The 27,900-nt window shown below is 41.2% G+C and overlaps 2 protein-coding genes across 3 annotated transcripts; one reads left to right on the top strand and one right to left on the bottom strand.

Annotated features, from left to right (window-relative positions):
- Positions 1-20,460: 20,460 nt before the first annotated feature.
- Positions 20,461-22,187, top strand: LOC147855959 (uncharacterized). Its single transcript, XM_087329000.1, has one exon. The coding sequence runs from the start codon at positions 20,729-20,731 to the stop codon at positions 21,491-21,493; it is 765 nt and encodes a 254-aa protein (XP_087185126.1). The 5' UTR covers positions 20,461-20,728; the 3' UTR covers positions 21,494-22,187.
- Positions 22,188-24,139: 1,952 nt separating this feature from the next.
- On the bottom strand, positions 24,140-27,446 carry LOC147855958 (putative alpha-1,6-mannosyltransferase MNN10). Of its 2 annotated transcripts, XM_087329657.1 has the most exons (6): positions 27,209-27,328; positions 26,797-27,125; positions 25,642-25,674; positions 25,443-25,533; positions 24,856-25,119; positions 24,140-24,711 (listed from the first exon to the last, which is right to left on the bottom strand). In XM_087329657.1, the coding sequence occupies exons 2-6, from the start codon at positions 27,016-27,018 to the stop codon at positions 24,560-24,562; spliced, it is 762 nt and encodes a 253-aa protein (XP_087185783.1). In that variant the 5' UTR covers positions 27,019-27,125; positions 27,209-27,328; the 3' UTR covers positions 24,140-24,559. The 2 variants fall into 2 exon arrangements, with proteins under 2 accessions (XP_087185783.1, XP_087185782.1); XM_087329656.1 differs by having other exon boundaries at positions 26,797-27,446.
- Positions 27,447-27,900: the final 454 nt, after the last annotated feature.

Here is a 27,900-nt window from a genome sequence, read left to right as displayed (position 1 = left end):
GGGTTGGCCGAAATCAGCCAAAAAGCCGAAATGAGAGTCGGTTGGCCGAAATCGGCTGAAAAGTTGAAATGGATTCGGTCAAATGGAAGTCAACCGAATATATACATATATATAGTAATATATGTGTGTGTGAGAGATAAGCTAGTATATGTTGAGAGAGTCATATTAGCTGCACATGTACGTGGGATAACTCACTGAGTGTATAACAATGAGAGAGACACGAAAGTGAACCCTAGTGAGTAAGCGCGCATGAGAGTGAACTCTGTGTATGAGAGCACAAGAGAGAATGCGTTGAAAGGGAAAAAACTACATAGAGCAAACATAGTGGTGGTTGTGTGTGAGAGTGAGTGACATAGCTCTGCAACTGAGTGTTAGAGGTAGCAAAGAAAGAAGAGTGTAACAGAGAAGAAACAGAAACAGAACAAAGAAGCTTCAAAAGATTCGACGGAGATAGATACCTACGAGTTAGGGTTTGGTGCATTCGGCTGAAACTATGGTTTCAGATAATAACCTGGGAGTATATCCATACCAAATCAGGTTCTATCATTCTATGATTGTATTCTTTCTTGTCTCATAGTGGAAATCTTTGTTCACCGTGGTTTTACCCTAGAATCAGGGTTTTCCATGTAAAATTGTGTGTTGCTTGTCTCGGTATATTTGTTGTGGTACGTCTGAGTACAAAATACATCATCATGAACCCATGGCTCTGTAGATGATGACGATGTATGGGAGAGAGAGGTCCTCTTTGAAAACCTATCAAGATGTCGTGGGGTCTCTTTAGAGAGAGATCAACACATCGAAAGAAAGAAAGAGAGGGATGGGTCCTTCATTATCATTACCAAATAGAAAGAGGAACACAATGAAGGAATTCAGAGATGATCCGCAGAGATGAAGGAATTTTGAAAATAGGAGGGCATATGCCTAAATTTTATAAGGGCAATCAATGAAATTTAAAAAAATTGAGTATGAATTAGAATTTCGAAAACCCGAGGGGAGAATAACTCATCACCACTCACACAACTGAAGAAGAAGAAAAAAATACACATCCACACCCAAATCATTTTGAGACTTACAAGTATAGGTTTTGATTGGTGTGTGATCCCATCACAACAATTTTCATGCCATTCTTACCAAATGAGAAGGTTTGTGTCAAGCAAGGTCTGATCAAAGTTATGGATCATAGAGTAGTGATCCGATCGAGGGATTTCCGACCAATGAGAGAAGAGAAGACTGATGGAGTTCTGGTTAACGAAGTTTTTGGCATGGGCATGTGGGTTCGACGTGCAATGAACTATCCCACAGGCGTGCCAAGTGTTACCCATATAGGTGTACGGGAGGGTTAAGGTGTAATGTATAAGGTGTAATGTGTAAACATGAAATGTGTAATGTGTGAGGAAGGGTGTGTGTGTGTGTGTGTGTGTGTGTGTGTACACATACACATTTGGCTTTTTATGTGCATGTGTACAAATGTGAGAGAGTGGGGTAAGTAGGTGTAACTACCCCCATTTCGCTTTTTGTACCACCTTGATCAGATCTTGTATTGATTAAACCCCACCCATGGGGCATGAAAAGAGGAAGAGTAGTGAAGTCTGTCTCGATTTTCCCTCTCATTCTCTGTGTGTCTCTCTCCTCGTAAGCTCAAACCCCCTTGGGAGGGGGGTGGATCCAAGAACGGCTCCACCCCCCACCCATCAACAATTAGCTTCTAGTTTAGCTGTTGTAGCTATTAAGTTAAGTCTACTAGCTGTTGTAGCTATTTACCGAAGGCCCCTACCTGTTGTTGCTAACTAGTTATGCCCCTACCTTATGTAGCTAATTAAGTGGCATCAATACCATATGTTGCTAATTAGCAATGGTCAATACCTAATGTAGTTATTTACCTAATTAGCCTTGACTACGACTGAATGTAGCTAATCAGCTATGCCTGATGTAGATAGAAGCTCAAGTCACTAGTTATTGCAGCTAATTACCTAGTGATTGTAATATGTAGGAACATGTTCTACTATAGTGCATAGACTTATGACAATAAGGTTAATAATCAAAACAAAAGATGAAATAAATGTAAATACCTGAGGTACATCAAGAAGATGAATGGCATGCTCCTCGTATTGATTCCTTCCAAAACGTTTCCTGCACAAATCCTTCTTATTGGGTGAAACCCTACTCTCATTAGTCCAAAATATGGTGATTATATCCTTGATTTGTGATGTTATGGGTGTCACTGGCTTACATCTTGTGGTTAGCTTTAGCTAAATACTTCCTTCACCACATTAAATTAACCAGTTCATTGTATTGTACACATTTTTTCTACTAACACTGATTACCTTAGATAGCATACTAATGTTAACATCGTCAACATCACTATTAAGTAACATCATTTGACTAGACCTTTTCAAGACAATATCATCTTCTGACTTGCTCATGTTGACTAAACTATTATGGAGATTATTTACTAGTACAGATGTTTGGTTTCCATTGAGACCATCAAAATCAACTAATTCTTTTATCAATGAATCATTTAATATTCCATTAAGTATTACCTTTTTGTCTTCATTGTTGTTGTGCTTGGTCAGAACATTGAAATACTCTACAACCTTTCTCTCTATGATAGTAGTCTCATTACTTCCATTCTCAATGATATTAAGATCTACATCACAACCAATACTATCTTTACCTTTCGTTGATGTGTCATTCTTATCCTTTAACATTTGACGTGTTTCCTTCTTCTTTTTCTGCCCAATACTTTTGCATCACTTGTTGTGTACTAATAGCCTAATCCCTATCCTCATGATCCATGAGGGTTGTTGATAAACACCCTCCTTCCCCCTCCATCTAGCTTGACATCTTCATTAGTAAATTGGAAAAAAAACGAGAGGTAAATGACTATACCACATGCAAACCGGTTATTGACTATGCAGCAATAAGGAGGGATCAAATGCAGCAATCAAGGACCAAACTGTGGCGGGAACTGAGCGTACAATGGCAGAAATGGAAGAGCTAACTCAGTCAGAGCGAACAATGGCAACAATCGAGGACCGAAAACTGGCAGCACTAGGGTTTCGTGCGACCTCGGGAAGGTCTACGATACACCATCGAGGATGGTTGTCAGTGTAGACAAAGAAAGGTATAACCTTGGTAGAAGAGTGTATTGTGTTATTGTATGCAAACTCAGCAAGATGTAAAATATTACTCCAATCATCTTGTTGATAACTAATGAAGCAACGAAGATACTGCTTGAGCGTTTGATTTGTGCACTATGTTTGTCTGACGGTTTGTGGATGATAAACCGAGGAGAGTTTGCATGAGATTCTGAGGCCTGCCCATAGGTGCTTCCAAAAAGTGAGAGATAAATTGAGGACCACGATCACTAATTATATTGTTTGGAAGACCATGATGATGAAACACTTCACACATAATGAGATCTACAGTTTCCTGACTACTGATGCTCTTCACACATGGTAAAAAATGCACCATCTTGGTAAATTGATCGACTACTGTTAAAATAGTATCGAATCCTTTTGAAGGTGGCAGATCCGTAATGAAATCCATAGAAATAGACTGCCATGGCTTAGTTGGAGATGGTAATAGTTGTAACAAGCCATAAGGATGATGTTCGGATTATGGTCCCTCCGGATGGGATATGATTAACTGGCAAGGAAGACCCGGTGAGAACCGGATGATGCAGGCCCGGTGAGAAGCTCTCACCGGATGAAGGGACATATAGGTAAATATGTTTCTGAGAGCCCATTGCGGCTATATCTGTAAATAGTCCAAATGTCATATTAGTATAAATATGACCTAAGGCAAACACTTATGAGTAGTTGATGATGTATAGAGTTATTGGTGTAACTATTGTACAGAGCATAACACAGAGAGAGAGAGAGAGAGAGAGAGAGAGAGAGAGAGAGATACAGAGTGTCTCTGTTGTAACTGCGGTCAGGAGAGATTGAGAGCAAGAGGTCGTGGCCTCTGTGTTCCTCTGTTGTATTCTCCTTACATAGTGATAGTTAGAGTTTGTGGACTCCTGTGGTTTTTCCCATTTAGGGTTACTCTCTTTTTCAGTTTTTTTGTGTATACGTGTATCTATCTCTACATTCCTATTTCTATGATTGTAATTCTCAACTAAGTGATCGAAGACTCGGTTGTGGCCGAGCATTATTCCGCATATTCTTTACAATCTGGTATCAGAGCAAAACGACACAGAAAATGGAAGATTCATTTGGCAGTATGTTCAAGCTCACCGGATCCAACTATTCAATGTGGAAGTCGAAGATGAGGGACATGCTCGTGGTTAAAGATCTTTGGTTGCCGATTCAGTTCAGAGACAAGAGACCGGACAAGATCAATGCCATGATATAGGAGGTGATGCACATGAAGACAACGGCGTATATATGGTGCTTCATCGAATGAGCCTGTACAACAACTTCAATGAAGAGAGCAAGGCTCATGAGCTCTGAGAGAAGATCGGCATTATGTTTCAGAATAAAAATGTTGTTAATCGGGTTTCGATATTCCAGAAGCTAGTAAGACTCTGATACCAAGATGGCTCCAGTATGGCAAAACACATGAATGCCTTCCAGGGGCTGATACACCAGGCAACATCGTTGGAAGTACCCCTCGCTGATGAGGTACTAGCATTGCTCCTGCTCGGTTCCCTCCCGGATAGCTGGGAGACATTAGTTGTCATTTTGGGCAACGCCGGGCCGAAAGGAAAACAATTGTCCCTAGCTAGAGTCAAGTCGAGCTTGCTAGATGAGGAGGCGTGTCGGAAAGACAAAGAGGTGATCTCCGACCCCAAAGTGCTCCTTACCGAATCAGAACGCGGAAGACAAAGGAACCGCAGTCCCCAAAACCGGGAAAAGTTAGGGACACGGTCAAAGTCAAGGGGGAGGCCCACTTGCTTCTATTGCGGCAAACCGGGGCACTTCTAGAAGAACTGTCAGCATTTCTGGAAGGACAAGGGAACCGACAGTACCGATTCAAAGAAGTCACCGGACCGAAACGGTTCGGATCGGCGAGGACCAGACCGAAAGGGAACAACGGCAATCACAGCAAGTGAAGAGAAGTTGATGCTCATCACTGAGCAGAGTGAGTTGAACCTTGCCGGTGACGAGACAACGTGGGTTGTTGATTCCGGAGTTTCGTTCCACCTAACCCTGGACCGGAAATGCTTCTCATCCTACACAGCCGGTGAGCACGATTGTGTCCGGATAGGGAATGAAGGTACATGCCAAATTGTCGGCATAGGAGACGTGTGGTTGGCAACACCAACCGGATGCAAGTTGCTGTTGAAGGATGTCTGACACGTTCCAGAGGTTCGACTAAACCTAATATCAGCCGATCGGCTAGACGATGAAGGCTACACTGGTAGCATCCGGAACGGAGTCATGAAGTTCAGCAAAGGGAGAAGTGTGCCGGCTCAAGAAGTCACTTTACGGTCTGAAACAAGCCCCCCGAGCTTCGAATGCGAAGATCACGCACCGGTTGCGTAAGATGGGGTTTGCGGTCTCCAAGTCCAACTCTTCGTTGTTCATCCGGCAAGGTCCAGACGTTTCGGTTTGCATCTTGTTGTATGTTGATGATCTAGTCATCACCAAACCCGGACTCGATGAAATCAACCGCGTCAAGTCCTAACTGTCGGACGCATTTGAGATGAAGGACCTGGGGGACCTTCACTATTTCCTTGGGATCGAGGTGATCCGAACCCCCGATGGCATACTGCTCTCACAAAGACACTATGTGTTGAATATGTTTTGCAAGTTCGGCATGACGGAATGCCGACCGATCTCCTCACCCCTAGACCGGAACCAAAAGCTCTGTCCCCACACCGAATCGGCCTGTGATGAGAAGCGGTTCCAATAAATCGTCGGAAACCTTATATATTTGACAATCACCTGACCCGACATCAGTTATCCGGTCGGCATAATCAGCCAATATATGCAAAAGCTGATTGTGGAGCACCTTTTGTGCGCACATCGAATTTTGCGATATGTGAGCGGCACGAAGGACCGGGGACTGTTCTACCAGCATGGTATAACTTAAGAGCTAGTTGGCTACACCGATGTCGACTGGGTTGTCAATGCATCGGATCATCAATCCACCTCCGGCTATATGTTTTCCTTGGGTAGCATGGCGATTGCGTGGAGCAGCAAAAAGCAGCCAACGGTGGCCCTTTCGAGCACTGAGGCTGAATACCGGGGCGCTACCATTGCCACCTATGAAGCCATTTGGTTTCGGCGACTGCTGCAAGACCTGCGGATCAAGGTGCCATCCCCAATCCTGATCTACTGCGACAACATGAGCAACATGCAGCTCGCCAAGAACCCCGTATTCCATCCTCCATGCTTGCACAAAGCACATTGAAGTGCACTACCACTTCGTGCGTGAGCGTGTTGTTGAAAAACCCGCTCGGCCACAACCGAGGAAAAGGATCAACTCTCAGAAAACGGGAAATGCAAAATGCACGAAGACAATAGAGAGAGAGGTACACAGGATGTTTTACGTGGAAAACCCTAAATGGGAAAAACCACGGGAGTCCTCAAACTCCAACTGTCACTATAAACAGAGATGTACAATGGTGAAGCTACAAGGCAACAACCTTGAGCTCACTATCTTCGCCACAGGCGGCGGTAATACACAGAGGCCACGACCTCTTCGTCTCTCTCTCTCTCTCTCTCTCTCGGCTGCTCACCTCACTCCCTCTAAGTGGAAAAAACAGAAAAATATGAGCAGCAACTTTTCAGCAACAACAAACAGTTTGCCCTAAGTCATATTTATACACATATGACTTTCGGGCTATTTACAAATATAGCCTCAAGGGCCCTTGGCAAACATATTCACAAATATGTCCCCGCATCCGGATCTCTCTCCGGGTACATACATCATCCGGCTCTGTAGCCGGGTCTTCATCATCTGGCTCCGTAGCCGGGTCTTCGTCATCCGGCTCCGTAGCCGGGTCTTCATCATCCGGCTCCGTAGCCGGGTCTTCATCATCCGGCTCCGTAGCCGGGGTCTACATCATCCGGCTCCGTAGCCGGGTACTCTTCATCCGGCTTCATGCCGGGTACTCTTCATCCTCCGGTTCCGTAACCGCAACCGGGCTTGCCGTCATTCATCTCCGGACATCCCATCCGGAGGGACCGATATCCCAACACGTGTCCTAAGCGGTGAAGTCTAACGTCGGTATGTTCATACGGATCGGCAAGTTGCCAACATCTTCACCAAACCGCTTGGGTCGGACAAGTTGCAGCACTTCACCGAAATGCTTGGTGTTCAGCATCTCGACGTGCCACACTTGAGGGGGAGAATGGGCAAAGACACCGAAACTGGCAAAGGCAAAGAAACTACTGATTGCACCGGTGAGGGAAGAACCGACAAAGGGAGAAACAAGAAGAATAAAGGAGCTGAGTCGACAAAGGAAGTTGACACATCCAAACAAGTCGGAACAAGCGGTAGCGATGGCAGAGTCAAGAAGGACAAAGCCGACCGGAAGAAGAAGGCCAAGACTCGAACATGGTCCGATGTGGTGAAGGGCCTGGAACCAGAAGACGAATCGAGAGCGACTGATTCGGACAAGAGCTGGAAGGAATTGGAGACATCCGATTCTGTTCAACAGACGGATTTGGAAGAACCGGATCAATTCAAGGCCAAGAGGGCGAGAAGGCAGCGAAAGTCGACGCCAACACGGAGGAATCGGTGAATCGGCAAGCGCCGAAGTCACAGCAGCAAGGGAGCTGAATTGGGCCTGTTGAGCAGACAAGCCAACCAAGGAGGTCGAGGTGCGCAAAATCAGAAGGGTCGCGGCAAACGGGACAGGACCGGATGAGGAGTGCGAGCGAGGCGAAGTGACGCCAAAAGGAGCCGGGTGGAAGGACCGGCTGCCATGGAGATTGACACTACGATCCGACCTCAAGTTGAGCTTGAGGGGGAGTGTTGAGCGGCAACCTCAACCGGATCCAGATTGGCTGAATAAGCCTAAGCCGGATCGGCATCCGGAAGGATGAACCAGATCGGTGAGCCGGTGAGTTGGGGAGCCGGTTAGCCAGATCAAGTAGTAACCGGAAGCCTAGTAGCAGCCTAGACTACTAGGTAGTTAGTGTCAGATGCTCATGTGAGCATTGAAGTACATTGTACTTCTGTCAGTCCTCTCAGGACTTGTATAAATAGTGTTGTTGAGCACGTTGTATGTACAAAGAATTTTACAGAGTTGTTGATAACAGATTTAAGTTGTTCTGCTCTTTCTCTGTCTCTCCCGCGTACTGTGTATATTCAAGCTCTCCATTAAACCTATGTTTCTGTGTTTGGTTTTCTATTGCTTCTGCACGCTATTGTTTTACACTATTTGAATTCCTAATAGTGTTGAGATGACCCTTGCAATGTGGAGCAAGATGCAGTGCTTGGACTAATGTGGGCTAAGACATCCTTAGCGAAATCATCAAAGTGAAGTCGTTGCCGAATAGTATCCACAAGGCTTGATTCAAGTGGCATGGCATAAATTGTTGTTGCTTGTAGCTTTGATGGTCCTAGGAGAATTTTCTTTTGATTGTCGAAGGCCGAGTCTCCAGGACGAAGTGCGAGATATGATCGTCGAGATAGAGCATTTGCTTTCCCTTGTTGTTTCCTTGGGCGGAAAATGATCTTGAAATCAAAACGAGTTAGAAATTGTGCCCACCGAGCCTGTCTCCTATTTAACACTCGAGTTGTTTGAAAATATGTAAGATTTTTATGATCACTATAAATGGTGATTTGATGAGGCGATCCTTCCAAGAAATGTCGCCATTGCTCAAAAGAGTCAACCACAGCTAATAACTCCTTGTCATGCACCTCGTAGTTTATATCCGCAACAGTAAATTTTCGCGAGTGAAACGCAACTAGATGGGACTGCCCGTCCTTGCCTAGTTGTGATAGGATACTCCCTGTAAAGAATAGAGTGCGGAAGCAATAGAAAACCGAACATAGAAAATACATAGGTTTAATGGAGAGCTACATAGTACACGGGAGAGACAAAGAGAGAGAACACACAGAAAATCAATTCAAAAAATAATACTCAATCTGTACATAGGATGTACTCAGTGAGCACTTTTATACAAGTTCATACGGACTGACAGAAGTACTGTCACGTACTTCAATGCTCATAAATGAGCTCTACACTAACTCCCAAAATATATTCCTACGCGGAATATCTTTCCAACGGCCTCGCGGTTTACGCACCGCTACGGCTTCTCATTGCGTACCGGTCTGCGCACTGGTTTACGCACCGGTCCGGCCTAACCAATCGATCCCAACCGATCCGGTTCTCGGCTTGCACAGCCGATCCGGCCAATGTTGAGCTTGTATCTCAACATCCCCAATGCAAAATCTGACACATCCACCTCAATAGTAAATGGCTTTTCGGGATCAATATACGCTAAGATAGGAGTTGATGTGGATGCCTTTTTGAGCTGAGTAAAGGCCATGTCCACTTCATTAGTCCAAACAAATGCTTGATCTTTCTTGGTGAGTTGGGTGAGAGGCAACATTATCTTTGAATAATTCCATATGAATTTGCAATAGAAGTTAGCAAAGCCAAGGAAACATTGGACATCTCGAATAGAACGTGGGGGTTGCCATTCCAATATTGTTTTGACTTTTGCTGGATCCATGAAGATACCCTTGGATGAAATAGTATAACCCAACAATTCGACTTGTTCGTTGTCAAAACTGCACTTCTCAAGTTTGGCATACAAACCATACTTTCTTAAGCGTTCAAGTACTTTCCAAACATGTATATCATGCTCCTCCTGTGTTTTCGAGCAAATCAGCAGATCATCTAAATAGATGATAAGAAAGATATCCAGAAAATCTTGGAAAATGTTGTTTGCCATATGTTGGAAAACTACATGTGCATTTGTGAGCCCAAAAGGCATGACTGTATACTCAAAATGACCATACTGAGTGTGAAATGTAGTTTTCCACTCATCTCCCGATCGAATTCGAACTAGATTATATGCACCCCTTAAATCGATTTTTGTAAAATTCTTTGCCCCACCAATGCACTCTAAAAGATTGGAGATTAAAGGTAGAGCATACCTATTTCTTATGGTGACTTTATTTAATCCCCGATAGTCCATGACCAAACAAATCGAACCGTCCTTTTTCTTCACAAAAAATATGGCAGCACCGGCTGGAGACTTCGAATGTCCAATGAACCCATGTGCAAGATTCTCCTCGATGTATTTTCGAAGAAACTCAAGCCTAGTTGGTGATAAATTGTAGATCGGACCCCATGGTGGCTCTTTTCCTAGTTGAAAATCAATGGGACAGTCGTACGGTCGATGATTTGGAAGTGCACTAGCTTTGACTTTATCAAAGACATCAGCATATTCTTGATATTTTTTGGGAATTTGGATGTATGAATTCCCTTGAGTGGCACTAGAAGGTGTCACTGATACTGCAAATAAGAAAAGTTCCTCCTTTCCTCCCACAAAGGACAATTGTTGCAATGTAATGGTTGAGATTTGATGAAAAGGAGATGGTGCAGTGGTAGAACCTTCTTTAAGGGAAGAGTCTTGGGTTCAATCCTTAGCAATGATGTTGTTTGATGAAGAGCACCAAATTTCTCGGCTCCTCCAATCGATTCTTGGGTTATGTAGCTCAAACCAAGGACAATTGGATGCTCGGGGTTGCGTATTATGTTAAAGGAAACTACACATCCTAAATCACCTAAGAGTATGTGGATTGGCTCAGACTCTTTGAATATCTTCCCAGAAGCTATAGGACGTCCATCAATTACTACTACAGAAACCGGACAAGGAAGGGTATGCAAGGATATTTGATGTTTTTGGGCAAAATCTCTATTCATGAAACAAGAATTGGCACCGGTATCTAAGAGGGCTTGGACCTGAAGTTGACAACTTGGTGTCCTAACTTGTACTTGGGCTCAGAAGACTCTACTAACATGCTTGGAAGAAATGGAACCTACACTAGGTTGTATAGATCTAGAGTTGTCCAACCAAATGGCTCCTATTTTGGCCGGACTTATTCGTTTGACTCCTCTTCTAATTGGCTTAGGACTTCAAACTTATTGGACAAGGGTGGATTATTCATAACATTCGGATCACTAAGTGTTTCTAAAATGTTGGACTCAGTTTTATTGTCATAGTGAATTTGATTTACCTAACGTCGTGGCCTTGACCTCCACAATATAAGCATAGACGGTTTGCTCGACATCGTTGCGGCATATCGATCTCCATGGGTGTAGGCCTATCCATTGGGGTTAGACTACATGGTTGCCTCGGAGTTGGTGCAAGGCTATATGTTTGCCTTGGAGATGATTGCGTCATTACTGATGCATAAGTTGGTGTGAATCTTGACCTTGTTATTTGTTGTTGTCGTTCACATCGACGCTCAAAAGGACGGTTATCACATCGTATTGCTCGACTAATAGTTTCTGTAAGAGATTTTGGATCCTCGGGGAATGTAAGAAGTAAGTCTTTTACATCGCTACGAAGACCAGAACGAAACTGCTCCATTAGGGCTTGTTCGTCCCAAGGAATATCGTTTGCAATGAGACGAAAATTGGAGGCATATGTCGATGTTGGCTGATCACCTTGACGTAGTGTACGAATCTTGTTGATCGTTGTTCTTGCCCCATCTATATCTCCAGAGCAAGCTTTAAATTCTTTGACAAATTCCTCGAAATTATGGAGTTTGATTCGAATTTCTCTCTCTCCTTTATACTGTTGTATAAACATCACGAAATTATGGAGTTTGATTCGAATTTCTCTCTCTCCTTTATCCTGTTCTCTCTCCTTTATCCTGCTCTCATCGCCTATCTTGTATCCATTCTCATTCTACTTTAATACATTCATTCTTCTCTTATCATTTCATTCCTCTTCTTGTGATTTCGATATATCTTTCTTCTGTCACTCTATCTTCTGTCTTGGTTCTGATAGTTTGATTTGAATTGATTTGGGAGTTCATGTATGCCCTTATTTATAGGTTCCCATAGAATAGCCTAGAGATTTCTATAATGTTCTAGAATGTTCTTCACCTAGAATATTCTAAGATGTTCTAGGATGTTCTAGAATGTTCCAGAGTATTTACAATAATCAACGTATTACAAGAAGTAGCTTTTATCATCTCATATGATCATGGGCTATCTTAATGGTGGGGTTGTTGATTATGTATTACAAGATCTTGGGTTCAAGCCCAAGTGAAGACATGATGTTTATGTATTCATGACAACAGCAATCGAGGAGTGATCAGCGACAACAATCTAGGACTAAACAGTGGCGGCAACTGAGCGTATAATTTTGACAATAGAGGAGCGAATTCAATTGGAGCGAATAGTGGCTGCAATCGAGGAGCGTACGATGGTAGCTCATGGATGACTAGAATGTGAGGGATGTTGCGAGGAAGTTTTCATGGTAGCCAACAGAGGAATGAAAGCCTCAATAGTCACAAAGTGTTGGCCAACGTGATGTGGCAATTGATCATGCATAATGGAGCATTGAATCCACCTAAGAATTTGGCGTACAATGATAGCTCATGGATGACTAGAATGTGAGGGATGTTGCGAGGAAGGTTTCATGGTAGCCAACAGAGGAATGAAAGCCTCAATAGTCACAAAGTGTTGGCCAACGTGATGTGGCAATTGATCATGCATAATGGAGCATTGAATCCACCTAAGAATTTGGCGTACAATGATAGCTCATGGATGACTAGAATGTGAGGGATGTTGCGAGGAAGGTTTCATGGTAGCCAACAGAGGAATGAAAGCCTCAATAGTCACAAAGTGTTGGCCAACGTGATGTGGCAATTGATCATGCATAATGGAGCATTGAATCCACCTAGGAATTTGGTGTATAATTAATATTTCATTTATATAATTAAAACATTCTAATTTTTCATTTATGGTGCTCATTTATATAATTAAAACATTCTAGTGTCTTTATTTATGGTGCACATTTAATAGAATATCTTTATTTGAGATCACGTTTTACTAATATCCTATAATTGCAAAATGACTAAATCACTGGTAGCTTTTTGCACAGCTAATTAGCTATGTCAAGGACACATCTAATTGTTCCCATTCCCATGCTTTTACCCACATCCAAAATCATAATGCGCTTTCAAGCTTCATGACATTCTTTATCAAACCATTTTTTCTTTGAACTACATTTCTTGATGCGTTTCCAAGATGTGTGCTTAGTCGAAAAGCATTCATTTGCACATAAGAGAATGACTTTCTTAAAAGCTTCCCATTTTCATTCTAGTGTGGCACCATGTTGTATCTTTGTCATTTGTAACATTTCCTCAACCATCTTGGAGTACATGGGCGCTCACTTAAGGTTCATCCTCAAGTGGGTTGTTTATTATCTTCAATGGTCTTCTCACAATCAAACCTATGCATACATTTGAGGTCAATACATAAATTCCTAAGTAGCCTAGACTACTAGGTAATTAATAGTCTCGTAGTTTGCGTCAAACGCTCGAGTGAGCATTGAAGTACACTGTACTTCTGTCAGTCCTCTTAGGACTTGTATAAATAGTGCGGTTGAGCACGCTTTATGTACAGAGAACTATTATTGTTTGTAATAGAATTTTTAAACGTTCTGCTCTTTCTCTGTCTCTCTTGCGTATTAATCTATCTCTCTCTTTCTGTTGCCACACGGCTAGGACGGTTTGTCTGACGCTTCCACACATAATCCTTCACACACTATTTCCATTATGATAGTGTTTTCTACATGTAAAACTATTAGTGTTTGGGCCATAAGGAGACAACATTTGCAATAAGCAATTCTGTACTATTGCACATTTGTAGGAGTAACTTCCCAAATTGGTCTGGATCTTTTTCATCGCTAGAAGAGCGGCTACATTTGTATACCCTCTTGCATCCTTCAGATATGTGGCATGAAAGATTGTTGTGCATCAAGTTGGAAACTTCTTGTACAAGCATTCATGTCACCAAAGACAATAACTTCCCCTTTGGACTTGAAATAAGCAATTTGTTTCGACTTTTTGTCCTTTGGTGAACATTGTAGTCCTGACGTCGTTCGTGTCGAGGATGAAAATCCTCCTTTCTCGTCGCCCTTGTGCGAAGATTTGTCCTTCGTTTTTAATGAAGCAGCCAAGGTGGGTGAACCAAACTTGGATTCCTTGTTCGACAATTTGTCCAACGGACACCAAATTCTTGGTGATGGTCGAAATGTGCAGGATGTTCATCAATCTCCCTTCTTGGCCGACATGGCTCAAGGAAATATCACCAACATGCGCGATAAGATGTGAGGAATCGTCACCGGTTTCGACAACCCCCGGCTGTTTTGGCTTCTCCGGATATGAGAACCACTCTTCGTGGCTCGTCATGTGATTCGATGCTCTGGGATTGACATATCAGACCTCTTCTGGTTTTGTGTTACATACTCCCATCTGGTTTGCCTTGTGCTTCATCCCAAGTGTTGGGCCCATTTCAGCTCGATCTTCTTTCTCGGTGAAGTGGGATCGGTGACGCCTATCTACATCACCCCAACTCGATCCGGCTCTATCTCAATCGATACGCTTCTTCCAACACTCGCTCTCTTTGTGGCCCTTCCGACCACAATACCAACATCCCATTGTGGCCTTCCCTTGCTGACTTCCAGTGGCGTCTTGACTCCCCCTATTCGTGTAGGGTCCGAAACCGTTGTCGGAACCACCTCTATGCCTTTGGTCCTACTCCTAATAGCCGCCTCGATTGCGTGCCGACCCACCTCATCTGCCACGAGCACGGGGCCTCTCTGACTCCGTGTACAACATCTTACTATCAATGTGTGCACTTGTCGACCACCCACATGGTTCTCTTCTACGAGCAACATCGATTGTAGCTCCAGAAACGAAGGCATATTCTCCCTCGTGCTGACCGCCGTTCGGAACGCTCCGAACTTTGACGCCAACCCTCCGAGGCAGAAATGCACCATTTCATCCTCCTTGATGGTCACCTTGATGGAGGCGAGGGAGTCGTAGATCTCCTTGATCTGGGTTGTGTAATCGGCCACCGACTGATCCTTTTGTCAGACATTCCTCAACTCATGTTTGAGTTGCAGCTTCTTGGCCATCGTGCTAGCAACGAAAATCAGTTTCAGATTTGCCCACACATCTTTTCAACCCTAAATGTCCCAGATGTAGCTCAATAGTTGATCGCTCACACAAGATGCAAAGCAATACAGAACTCTGCTTGCCGCCTGTTCCCAGGCCAGGAAATCTCTGTGTGTCGAATCTAGTGCTGCATCATTACCTCCTTCAACATAACTCTAATATTCGTGCCTGAGGAGGTACTGATGCATCTTCTATGACCAAGATGCGTAGTTTCTTCTGTCGAGCTTCTCTATCGGAAGTGAGTTTCCCATGCCTTTATCCATGTTCCTGTTGTTCCAAAAGAAAATAATGTCTCTGTGTTGTCTTTTGCTTTTCGGTCAGTTGCAGAGGATTCTCAACCCTCGCACTCTAATACCATGTATAAAGGGAGAGTGTGGAAGCGTTACGTAGAAGTACATAGAGTATGCAATCGGTTATTCGAAGATACAACAGTTAGGTATACATAGAGATGAGATGAGAGAGAGAGAGAGAGAGAGCAGACAACAAAAATTTCTATTGGAAAATATTCTCTGTACTCTTCTACTTACAAGTGCTCACAGAGCACTTTTTATACAAGCCATGTCGAGTGGGTTGACAAGTACTGACATGTACTTGAATGCTCATTAAATGAGCATCTGACACTGACTCCCAAAATTATTCCTTCCAAGAATATCAATCCTAATGGCTTGCCTACTAGGAAAAGTGATTGTTAACATAGTGCTAAGTCTTGTGAAGTTGTAGAGTTCTAACATTTCTCTAATTGTGAAGTCCTAAGAGGTTGCATGCATGGTTTGTGCATTGCAACCTATAATGTATAAAAGGGGATTCTCCTTGCATGACGAATCTAAAGTAGATTGATCTCATCCACGAGGTATTAAGTAAGTATTTATCTTGTTCGCGTCATATGTGTCTGTGTGTGTCTCACGTGTGCTCACACTCACTACAATGTGAGATGGGGCATTGGGGCACAAGTGATGAGCGTAGTCAACTATGCACACTTTGCTCGACACACATTCGGGAGAGTATCACACTTTGATACAATGCTCTACCTTTGATCACATTTGGCTATCCTTTACACACATCTTTGTCCAAACCCAATCATTGCATGAATTTCTATCATAATCACAATGTGCACTCATGCAACATATATTGGCAAAGTTCTTGAACATCAAGAATCGCTCCTCAATTGCATATGTATTGCATGAAATGTAATATGTTTGGTCTCATAGGACATGTGTGACCTCTAAAGACGATAATAAAATCTATCTCTCTTCTTCGCTTTTTTCTTTACATCTTGACGCCATCAAATGCGTCAACATCCATTGCTTGATCTGTCTTTTCTTGTAAATTTGCTTGCCTTTACTCCAACCACTCTTTGATTCTATTTGCTCATTTGACACCCATGATAACTTCCCACAAGGAGATTGAGGTCATTCACCTAGATATGTTTTCTTTGCATGAGAATATATCATTTATGTACCTCAATACACACAAACTTTTGATGAAATATGAAGTTTTTTTTCTTGATAGGGATCTAAATCCTATCTAGATAATAAGTCACAAACCAATGACTAGGTATGCTTTCTTGATGAAAAAGCATGTCAGCATGTTGTTTTGCGAATCCCAACACTAATATATATCACTCATTTTTTAATATGATCATGTTATTCATGCTAATCTTCATCTTCACTGAGTAACATTTACAAATTTTGCATTCTCATTTTTTGTGTTTCTACCCAAAGCATGTGCACGAATTTGATGTATGGTTAAATATGGATTTCAAACATATATATTTGAATACTATTTATGCCAAATAGATATTTACAACTGAAATCTTCTAAAAACTTTGAAAGTGTACATAGATAAACTAAATATTATAAACTTGTTGCCATTTTGTTTGATTGGAGAATTTAAGAGAAACATTATGGAAGAGCACAGATGGGCTCTCGTGGGCATACATACAACCACGTTATTGGGAGACATGGCATGAAAACATCATCCATCACATGGATAACTTTTAATCTCTTTTGTTTGATAGCATTATTGTCGTTATCTATCATTGACGAATTTTAAAATTTCATACTATGTATCCTTGACAAATCAATGCTCATTTGCAAATAGTTTACATAAGGTTGTGAAATTGAAATTCATTTTGTGGCGTATTGTTTCTGGGATTTTGTTTTAATATCGGAAAGGTATTTGCATCGCTAATTAGTAGTGATATTTTTGTTTGTTTCATTCTGTTTTTACAGGACAATTTAGCAAATGTTTGTATGAAGGAATTCATAAAATTAAGTAAATCTCATCTTCAAGACCATTTATCACTATCATGATTTTCATTATCTTATTCTTAATCTTAACCTACATCCTATATCTAGTTTGGCAATTTGTCTATATCATGATTTAAAACTCGAGAGAGGGAGAGAGTTTTTCAATCATTCTTGTACCTTCCTCGCAAGGAGTACTCGGTTTTAGTAGATTTTCCATTAGTTTTTAACCCACACAAATGCATTGTTGTCAAAACCTTTGAATATATTTGTCTTTCGAGATAATCGTTGATTTTTCTCCTCACTATTTGCCACTCAATTTGAAGAAGGCTAGGGTCCTACCATGTTTACATGAATTCAATATTCTACCTATATACATATACATTTGTGGATCCTAATGCTTTCAACAATACATAGTTGTATGATAACTAATAACATGGGAACGAGCGTGTCATTTGTAATAATTAAAAAAAGGCCTTACCACAATCCCCAAATGCAACACAAGCTCAAATTTCGCTATTTCTTTTTTATGATAGGAAACCCCTTGTCATATACACATCCGTGAGTAAACATATTGATTGAAACATGTGAATGTGCCCTTTTTGGCATTCTCATAATGCATATTTTTCATCTTTGGAAGAGTTGTCTCAGTTTTTCTCACAAACTAGTATGATAACTCAATGTTTGTCTCATAACATTTTTGGGAGGATGGTATAACCCTTGATATGGTTTACCCTTGTAATCATACTTCTTAAATATTCGGGGGGATGTTGTAAACACTATTTGCAAACGTTGCCAGGTTAGGCAAGCTCTTCTTAAACATTACCCTTGTGAATGTATGTTGAACCCCAAAGTCTCATCTTGAAACAATAATTTTTGGACATCTCTACTTTTCATTCTTATCGTGTTCCTCTTTCCTCATATGGTATCATGTCTTGTCTTTCACTCGCCGAAATGTAAAGGACTGAAAATTAGGAAGGTTGTAAGAGGGGAAAGATAGATGTTTCGTCCAAAGCATATATGTATATGGATTTTACATGAGTGAGATTAGATTATATGTCTAGTTTGTTAACAAGGCCGCCTAATTTGATGTAGGAAACCCTATGATTTAGAATCTTATCTTTGGGAGGAAATGTATAATTTTACTTTATTTGCATATCAAGTTTCGTTCTACACGGACTACAAACCATTTAACACAATGGTCATTTCTCAAATGCTACTCGGATTCTACATTTGTGCTTGTGTACGTACCCTTGATCTATGGTTATTAAATATGGAACATGGGACACATTATTTTATCTCGTTTCGCCACACATTGCATTGGTAGTCACCCAACAGTACTTTTTTCTTTCCTCGTGGTTTCCATAGTCATTGACATGCTCTTATAATGTGGTCATTGATGTGTTAACAATGTTGACATCTTTTCGGGAACACAAATTGACTATTATATTCCTTGGATAAGTGATATTCCATTAATTTAAACAAGTTGTAAGACCAAATGCTCCACTTTGATGAAGACCAATTGATGATGTAGACTGGGGACCTTGTGATCTTTCTTTTTGCTTACCCTAATCAAGAATGTAGACATTTGATGAGATAAAGACCAAGTTAATATGATGGTTGCATTTTCTCCATGTTTTGTGATCAAGGTTTGTTATTATGTTAAAGGCTCATATTGCGGAGTAATCAAGATAAACACGAATCATTCGATGCATGTCTCCTAATAAACATACATTTCTGATATTCTATATGATTATTTCTATTATATCTAAATATCTTACTCACAATCGTTCATTCACAAGTTGAGACCTTTTTTCGTGGCAGGTGACTATTTGTTGCCTACTTCCAAGGTCATAGTTCCATAATAGTTCACTTCTAGACGCAAACGTAGTACATGTAATCTTAAATTCTTGCAATGCTGGCGGTGGAGTCTCGTGAGGACAAGAAGTGAAATTCTAATTCTCTCTCTCTCTCTCTCTCTCTCTCTCTCTCTCTCTCTCTCGCCAATGTTGCTCTTACGAGTAGACTTCCACTAGAGAAGGGCGTCGTTGGAACGACTTTTTTACAATTTTTTACACACGCACTTGTTCTCAAAAAGCCAAAGTATTCCTAACCACTCTTTTTGAATACACACACACACATACTCTATATGCATATACATTGTCAGAATGATTTCGCAATGGTAAGTGTTACGGGCATGACCATATAATATCCCGTGGTAAGTTTTACCGTAGTATTCTTTACACTCTCCTTTAACCCTCACACTTTATCCAAGTGTATAAAATACTACAGTAAAACTTACCACGGGATATTATATGGTCATTGCCCGTAATAGTAAGAGAATGTGACTTTTGCGATGTGAGCAGTTTGGGGGCAACGGGATGCATGTCAAGTAGTTTGGAAAGGTGATTGATTGGTCAAGGCCCATGGGTGCATGGGCATGGACATGGGGTGGGGATGTATAGCCAATGGGGGGGGCGGGGCGGGGAGCTTTCTGATGCCAAATGTGTGTAGGCAGGCATACGCAACTCGCACGAAGGTCCATGGACATGTATATAATTCGGGTGCCCCATTGAAAGCTACATGTGTCATGTCCTGCCCCCACGCAAATGTCGAGCTTAGGCAGGCAACACTCAGGGCCGGCCAATCCTATCCTTCTCCTTACAATAACCGTGAGCACATCAAAAGATGGGAATAACATGCCATGCCCATGCCCCATGCCCATGCCCATGCCCATGCCCATATCCATGCCCATGCCCATACCCATGACCCTATTGATTCATTCATCCATTTCTTAGTAGACATGGAGATGGAGATGGAGATGCAGGGGAAGTGTGAATGAGGTACACGTGACAGATTCTTGTATGTGGGTCCTCTCTCTCTAGAGTCTCTCTCTCTCTCTCTCTCTCTCTCTCTCTCTCTCTCTCTTCTTCTTCTTCTTCTTCTTCTTCTTCTTCTTTCTTCTTGTGTACACGTGAATTGAGGCCCCCAATTCTGTGGTGGACAAGAATACGCGTAAAAAAGGAAGAAGAAAGAAGAAAGAAGAAAGGAAGGAAGAATCTTCTTCTTTCTTCTTCTTCCTTCTTCAATCCTCTGTCTTCTCCTCCCCCCTTCAATCCTCTGTCTTTCTTCTTCTTCTTCTTCTTCTTCTTCGTCTTCGTCTTCGTCTTCGTCTTCTTCAGATCTCTGCCTCTTCTCATATTATCTTCTGGAATCATAATACCCTTTTTGCTTGTTGATTCAATCCCCTAATCCCTAAAATAGATCTTTGCCTCTTCTCATATTATCTTCTGGAATCATAATACCCTTTTTGCTTGTCGATTCAATCCCCTAATCCCTAAAAATAACCCTAATTTGCAGCCTTCTCCATGGCCCAACGCTCCGAGTCCTCTGATACCTCCCCCGATGCTTCCTCATGCTTCTCAGAGAAGCCAAATCCTGTTGTGGTTGTCATCGATCCTCCTCTTCCTCCTTCGTCCCCTTCGATTTCTCCTCCTCCTGCTTCTGCTGCTTCTGCTGAATCTTCTGCTTCTGGTTCTGCTTCTTCCCCTGAAATGATGATCTCATCCTCCTTGCCATGTAGCATGGCATCTGTGGTTTCATCATCGTCGTCGTCTTCTTCTTCTTCTTCATCTTCTTCGTCGTCAGGTTCATCAGGTCCGAACAGCGATGGCCTCCTCCTCCTTCAAATCCCTCCCTCGCCTCTCACCCTCTCGCCCTCGAATTCAGCAGAACCCCTGCCTCTTCTCTCCATCTCTGCATCATCATCATCATCATCCACTACTACTACTACTACTACCACTACCTCTACTTCAGCAGAGCCTAATCCCAATCTCACAAAGAACACCAATCCCTACATCCTGTCCACATCCTGCGAACCCGCCATTACAGATCCCGCCATTGCAGATCCCTCTCTCTCGGACCCCGCCCCCCCCAAATCTGCCAACAGATGCCACTCATGCCGGAAGCGTATCGGGCTCCTCGGCTTCAGGTGCAAGTGTGGCGACGTCTTCTGCGCCACACATAGGTACTCGGATCGGCACGACTGCTCTTACGACTACAAAGCCGCAGGTAGGGTAGCCATCGCCAAAGGCAATCCGCTGGTGAAGGCTGCCAAGATTGTCAAGATTTGATACTCTCCGTAGGTCTCATCCCTCCCTTGTATCTATGGATCGAAGATAGATTTGTCGGAGATTTCGATCTCTCCTTGGGTCTCACTAATCCCTCTTCTTTTATCGATGGATCGAAGATTGTGTCAAAATTTCGATCAACTCTTCTTGGGTCTCATCCCTCTCTTTTTATGTATTGATCCGGTAGTGGATCATACCATGCCGGGCGCAACAGTATGATACACCTAAGGGGTATTCGATACAACAACTCTGTTCGATGATTCGCACCGCAGGCTAACAGTCCCATTTTAACCACAAAAACATGTTGATTTTTAACACCCCCTCCCCATTGTAACTCATTTTTTCTTTCTCTTTCCTAATCCCTCTCTCTATATATATATATATACTCAAAAAAGTAATAGGGTTGTACATAACATCTCTAGACATTTGGTCATTGATGATTCTTCATTACTTCTGTATGAATATGTTTATCCAACATTTTGTCATTGATGAATCTTCCATACTTCTATCTATATTGATTGAGTAGCCTATTGATGATCATATCTATCGTTGCCGATGAAGACAGGCAGGTTTAACTCGTATTTGTTAGGCATGATGTGGGATCATATGAGAAGTGTGTGGCATCAAGTGATGCCATAGCTTGAAGGTCAGGATCATTAATGGCGTGAAGTTTTTCTCAAGACAAACTTATTCTAAAATTAGAATGGTGCCAATGGCTCTTCAAAAGCCCATTAGATAGAGCAAGATTTGTGCAACAGGCTACAAGTATCAAGACTGCAATAGAAAACATATGTTTTAAAACCTCTATTCCCATACATCCCCAAGGCTCTTTGCATACATAATTATTCATGATGAAGGCGTGGGAGCGTTGACACAAGCTTCATTTGAAGCTTCATTTGAGGCCGCGCTTTCAGATCAGGCACTCAAAAAGAGAAACAAAATCATACCAGGCCAAGGAGAAGAAGGCATGTCCTCTCAATTGAATTGTTGGTCATTGCCTTATCGAGATGATGCGACGACGGAGATGTCTTCTCTGATCATTCTATCAAATGAATTGGAAACAGTGGCTTGGATCATTTAATCAAATGAATTGAAAACAATGGCTTGGATCATTTATCAAATGAATTGAATGCAATGGCATGGATTCACATATACCGAGAATGGTCCATCTGTACAGCCAAGAGGGTAGATCCTTGATGAGAAGGGTATCAAACACTGCTTGGACTCAATAGTATGTGTACATCCAAGAGACTAGATCCTTGATGGAAGGGTATCAAACACTTTTTAGACCTAATGCTATGAGTCGATTGGGCAGAGTTACGTGCAGTACAATGCGATGGTTTTCAGGTGTTCCTTGTTGTTGGATCATCCAAGCATGTGTTTCATTACTTCATAGATTTTGTCACATGCTTCCAAGAGCTGAGAATATCATAGTCCTGCTTTTGCTTGGTCATAAAACTTTTCAATCCTTTTGGGAGTCCTTACCGGTACCCTTGCTGTGCAAACATTCTTGGATGGAAATTCATCAGGCATTCTTTGAGCCTTCGACCCAGAAGAACCCCAATTTAGCGCCCATCTAATCATGACCCCATTCATTCTACCATCCGAAAACTGCCCCATTAGATGGGGCTAAATATGTATTACATCAATGTTAGCATTAGCATTTTTAGTGAGAGTATATGTATAAATGGATCGATTAGATTAGGTGATTAGATTAGGTGGGGCTAAATCGATCGCATTATGCTAGGAATTACAAGTGAAAGTACACCTATTTTTTTATAAGCGTCAAAAAATGAAGGAGAAACAGAGACTTTGAACCAAGAGAGATCAATTTCAATTAGGAATCTTATACAGTACTTAGCAGAGATGGTGTTTGGCAAACCTTCATATATAAGGAAATAATACAAAAATAACATGTAAGACTTTGTTGGGAGGATGATAGGCAATAAGAAATAGAAGCAAATGTGAAGTTTCATGATCTATAAATTATTGTAGCAAAAGACACCATCGTTTAATCCAACATTGAGAATATACTATTGTAGCCATTTTTATTGTGGTAATTTCATGTTTGGGGAAAATACTAAGTTCTATCAGCGTATGCAATCCTTTGCTTTGATTTTTAGGTAGTCTGCAAAGCATATAGCATGACACATCATACACATTATCATTGTTTTGTAGTTTTGTGACCATTTTCATGGAATTCAAGTCTCTTATTGTATGGGAGACCTGATTTGTTCTCAGTTTTGTAGGTGAGCGTTAAATTGCGATTTTTATCAAGGGAAATGACAGATACAGAGGGTTGCATATAATGCAAGATGTACGAAAAAGATAAAAGGAAAAGGGATCCATATGCATAACTTTCAAAGCCTAGATAAGGATCGATAACATCTCACAGTAAAGCATTGACTTTAAGTACATAAACACCACATTAAACCAACTTTTGTTCATGTAATTTATACAGACAATTCTATTATATCGATACACCTGTTCAATTCCTAGCAATCAACAATCCATATAACAGAAAAAGCACTCAATTGGGTAGTACCTATCAATATATGAAAGGTAAATTGATCCAGCATATATACACACACAGTGATGAGTTGGATCACATTATTAGACTCAAATACACACTGCCAAGGTGAATGTCGGTAACTTCTTTTACTATATTAAACAAAAGTTGTATAGTACATGGGTTTCAATAGAAAAGAGGAGCTAAAATACAATGGATTTGCTGAACCAAAGGGGGGGGAAGGTTCAAGAAACTGTATAATCCCATAATCGTAACCAAAATTGTTAGTTTGTTGCTTTGACAGAGATCGACATCAACAAGCATTGTCTATTAGTTTGTTGCTATATCCTCTATCAAGCATTTTGAGTATTCACAAAGACCTCTCGTCTCTCGAAGGTATATAATCCAATGATAAAAATGGTTCTCTGAACAAATGTACATGTCCTCTCCCCCACCCCAAAAGAATGAAAGAATTCACTTCCAGCAGTCGATGGATCTTCATTAAAAACAACTTTTGTAAAGATTGTATATATAGATTTACGTATGTATCGTGTACATTGTCAGTGGCGATGGGAGTCTACATTCTTTGCTTGTTTCCGTTTTTCGCTCATTTTCTCTTCCTCTTGGATGTCCCGAAGGATCTTCTTTATCCATGTCTTCTTGTCATTCAACCCAGCCAGATGCACCATGAAATCGCCTTTAGAATAAACACCTGGCATCACATTTTTGAGAACATGAAAAGGTCCTTCCCCCATATTTACACAATGCACACACATATTTATAGAATACATTATACATACATATTACACGTATATGTTTCGCATACAATAAACACAGACATAACAATTAGATCAACCTTGCCATACAGTCCTTGTTAAAGTAACCAGTCTGTGACCACTCTTTAATGAAGGCTGCCAAAGATTGGAATTGAAGACACACTGCATTTTGGGAATTCTGACATGTCGCTTGCGTTCTTCATCAGGCATGTTTCTTATCAGGAACTTGAGGGCATCGTTGTCACCACTCTTCTTCTGACCAAAGGGCCTGATGAATGATGTTTGGTTCCACCAAAGGTCTAGAAACTGCATGCTCCATGAAGAGTTCCGGAAGAAAAACATCCCTGCAAGGTGTCAGGAGTGCATGCATGTATTATGTGCACTAGAAACAGAAAAAATGGAAGCTACATAAGAGTTTGAGCGGCACCCAAGTGGCCGATATAGACAAGGACCCTGTATAAGATACATAGAAACACACGCACACATATATACATACATACAAGACATGGAGTCTATATAGACTACATACACAAACAATAACAGTATAATGGTGCACAAACACATTCATATATCCACATGGATACACACACACACACACACACCACACATACATGTGCTTACATACACATTGTACATATATACACACGTTAACATGCAGTCTATATACCTGCATTTACACCCGTGACATCCTCTGTAACTATGGAATCGGGCATCTCATTGAATTTCTTATTTCCAACCACTGATTTGATAATGTCCTCCTATTTTTCGAATAGAATGAGGTGATATTAAAGACCAAAGATCTTAATAACTCGATAATCTCATTCTACAGAGGAAACTAAAGAAATCTCGGATTGTCAAAAACATACCAGTGCAATTGTTGGATTTGTCACAAGTGAATCCTGCAAAAACCCAAATAAAAAACAAGTACACAACCATAAGCAAAGAAGATAACAAAGGGATTATTGTTGAAGACATTCGTTTCTAAACAGAAACAGTAAAAATAAGATTTTTTTTTTGAAAAGCAAAGTTAAACTTTGCAGTTTTGTATTATTGGATTCTTTTTCTGCATTGTTTTCATCTTCTGATTTGGGACCCTGGGGGCCATTCGGAGATAAAATATGGAATAAAAAGAATATAGGATATAGGATTCCAATTCAATGTGTACGATACAATGTATCACAACACAATTACAGACATCTATACATATGTATGCACATGCACAGACACACACATATTTTGAGGTAATTCACTATGTGTGTGTTATGTATGTCTTAACTAGATCATAAATGCATGTCTTAACTAGATCATAAATGCATACTATGTATGTCTATATAATAGATAAAATCAGGCAAACACAATTACAGACATCTATATGTACATATGTATGTACATGCACAGACACGCACATATTTTGAGGTAATTCACTATGTATGTGTTATGTATGTCTTAACTAGCTCATAAATGCACACTATGTATGTCTATATAATAGATAAAATCAGGCAATGCAACCACCAACCACATAAAAATAAATGTGATGCAAAAATTGGAGGCAGTTCCGTCATAACTATGTAACCATGGCAGCACAGAAAAAGGTTTTTTAGAGCCCTTTAAAGATATATGCTGACTGGCGCTAAATATTCATCATGTTTACCAATTTGGTATTTCCAAAACCTTCCAAGGGTATACTCTCTTCATTATATTTACACCCAAAATTTTCCCTTTCATTAAAGATGATGAAACTGGCACTCAATCTTTATCAAACATACTAAGGGTATAGTATTTTTCCAAAACCTTCCAATTTATAAAATGAAGGGAATTTAATGCCCAGAAAAAACACCAACGGCATTAACCAAGAGGCATAATTTGATAACTTCCAAAAACCTTGAAGGGCAGTTCCATATCATACCCAATATGAAGGGAACTTTGAGATTTTCTTTTTTGAAACTCTAATGAAAGATATCGAAAAACAAATCCCAGAAAAAAAAAGAACAGTGGGAGATCAATAAGAGATGCGATTTTACCGCATCATTCCAGAACACCCAATCATAATCAGCAAGATATTTACGGACGGCCAAGATCTTACTCCAACTAGGGGGCCGGTTCCGATCGAGAAGATGACTGGCATCAATGAATTCATAACCATGTCTCTTAGCATAGCTAACCTTATTAGGTGTAACTAACTCCGACAGGCCCTCGAAAGACCTTCCTGGAACACCATTTCCTCCATCTTGGCATGTAACCATCGCAAATTTGTAGCGTTTGGCACTCGGGTTGTGTCCACCGATCCCTGTGTTTCCTTTTACATCGAAGCATTGCCGCCCTAAGTAATTAGCTCTCTCTAGGAGAACACCTGAGCCATACAGCAGAGACGAGCTTATTAGTATAACCATGGATACCAAGAGAGCTATTGACTTGAAGAACCTTAAAGGCCACCATGGATCCTTCTTGTATAGAAAATGTGTCCTGATCATAGTCAAGTAGTCTTTCGGCAGGCTGAAGAAGACTAGGAGGTCGGATATCTTGGCCTGGGGACGCCGTAGTGTGAACACATCCTGTGTTACTACAGACATGGAGCTGGGGAAAGAAAATTTGTATGTTTTTGTTCCAATTTTTCCCTTAGGAAAAAAAAAAAAATGGCTGTCTCTTTCTTCTTCTTCTTTTGATGCTAAAGATTAGTTCAGGGTTATAAAAACACCTAAATTGGAGTTTCAATTAGGGCGATGGGCCTTCTTCTTAATTAAGGTAATAAGTTTTTCTGAATGAGGGTTTGGATTCTCTCCTTTCTGAACTAGGATTTGGGTTTTACCACGGATTAGGATGACGAGCTTTATTCTGAATTGGAACGGATGCTAGGGTTTGGGTTTTCAGGATGGGTTAGGAAGCATTCTTCCGGAATGTAGATAACGGATTTTCTTCAAATCAGGGAAAATGGATTTCTTTCTGAATTAAGGTTTAGGTTTTTTCCTGCTGGATTAGAGTAATGGGTTTTCTTCTGAATTTATGTTTGCCGTTAGATTAGGCCATGGGCTTGTCAGGGCTAGATTTTGTTTCCAGATTAGTGCTGCTATGGTTTTTTGTCGCATTATGGTTAGGTTTGGCTGCGGAATTCGGGTGCGTGCTAGGTT

Source organism: Azolla caroliniana, unplaced genomic scaffold, assembly GCF_043228905.1.
Source record: "Azolla caroliniana isolate FFs.n. ecotype wild unplaced genomic scaffold, voAzoCaro1.0.p SCAF_13, whole genome shotgun sequence".
Classification (NCBI taxonomy): Eukaryota; Viridiplantae; Streptophyta; class Polypodiopsida; order Salviniales; family Salviniaceae; genus Azolla; species Azolla caroliniana.
The sequence above is the reverse complement of the archived record's forward strand: the minus strand, read 5'-3'. Positions and strand labels throughout refer to the sequence as shown.

Coding starts and splice junctions, on each gene's coding strand:
- LOC147855959 (XM_087329000.1), top strand. CDS start 20,729: ATGGCCCAACGCTCCGAGTCCTCTGATACCTCCCCCGATGCTTCCTCA.
- LOC147855958 (XM_087329656.1), bottom strand. CDS start 27,345: ATGTCTGTAGTAACACAGGATGTGTTCACACTACGGCGTCCCCAGGCC. Junction 25,534..25,641: donor CAAATCCAACAATTGCACTG/GTATGTTTTTGA, acceptor TTCGAAAAATAG/GAGGACATTATCAAATCAGT. Junction 24,712..24,855: donor AACAAGGACTGTATGGCAAG/GTTGATCTAATT, acceptor ATGTGATGCCAG/GTGTTTATTCTAAAGGCGAT.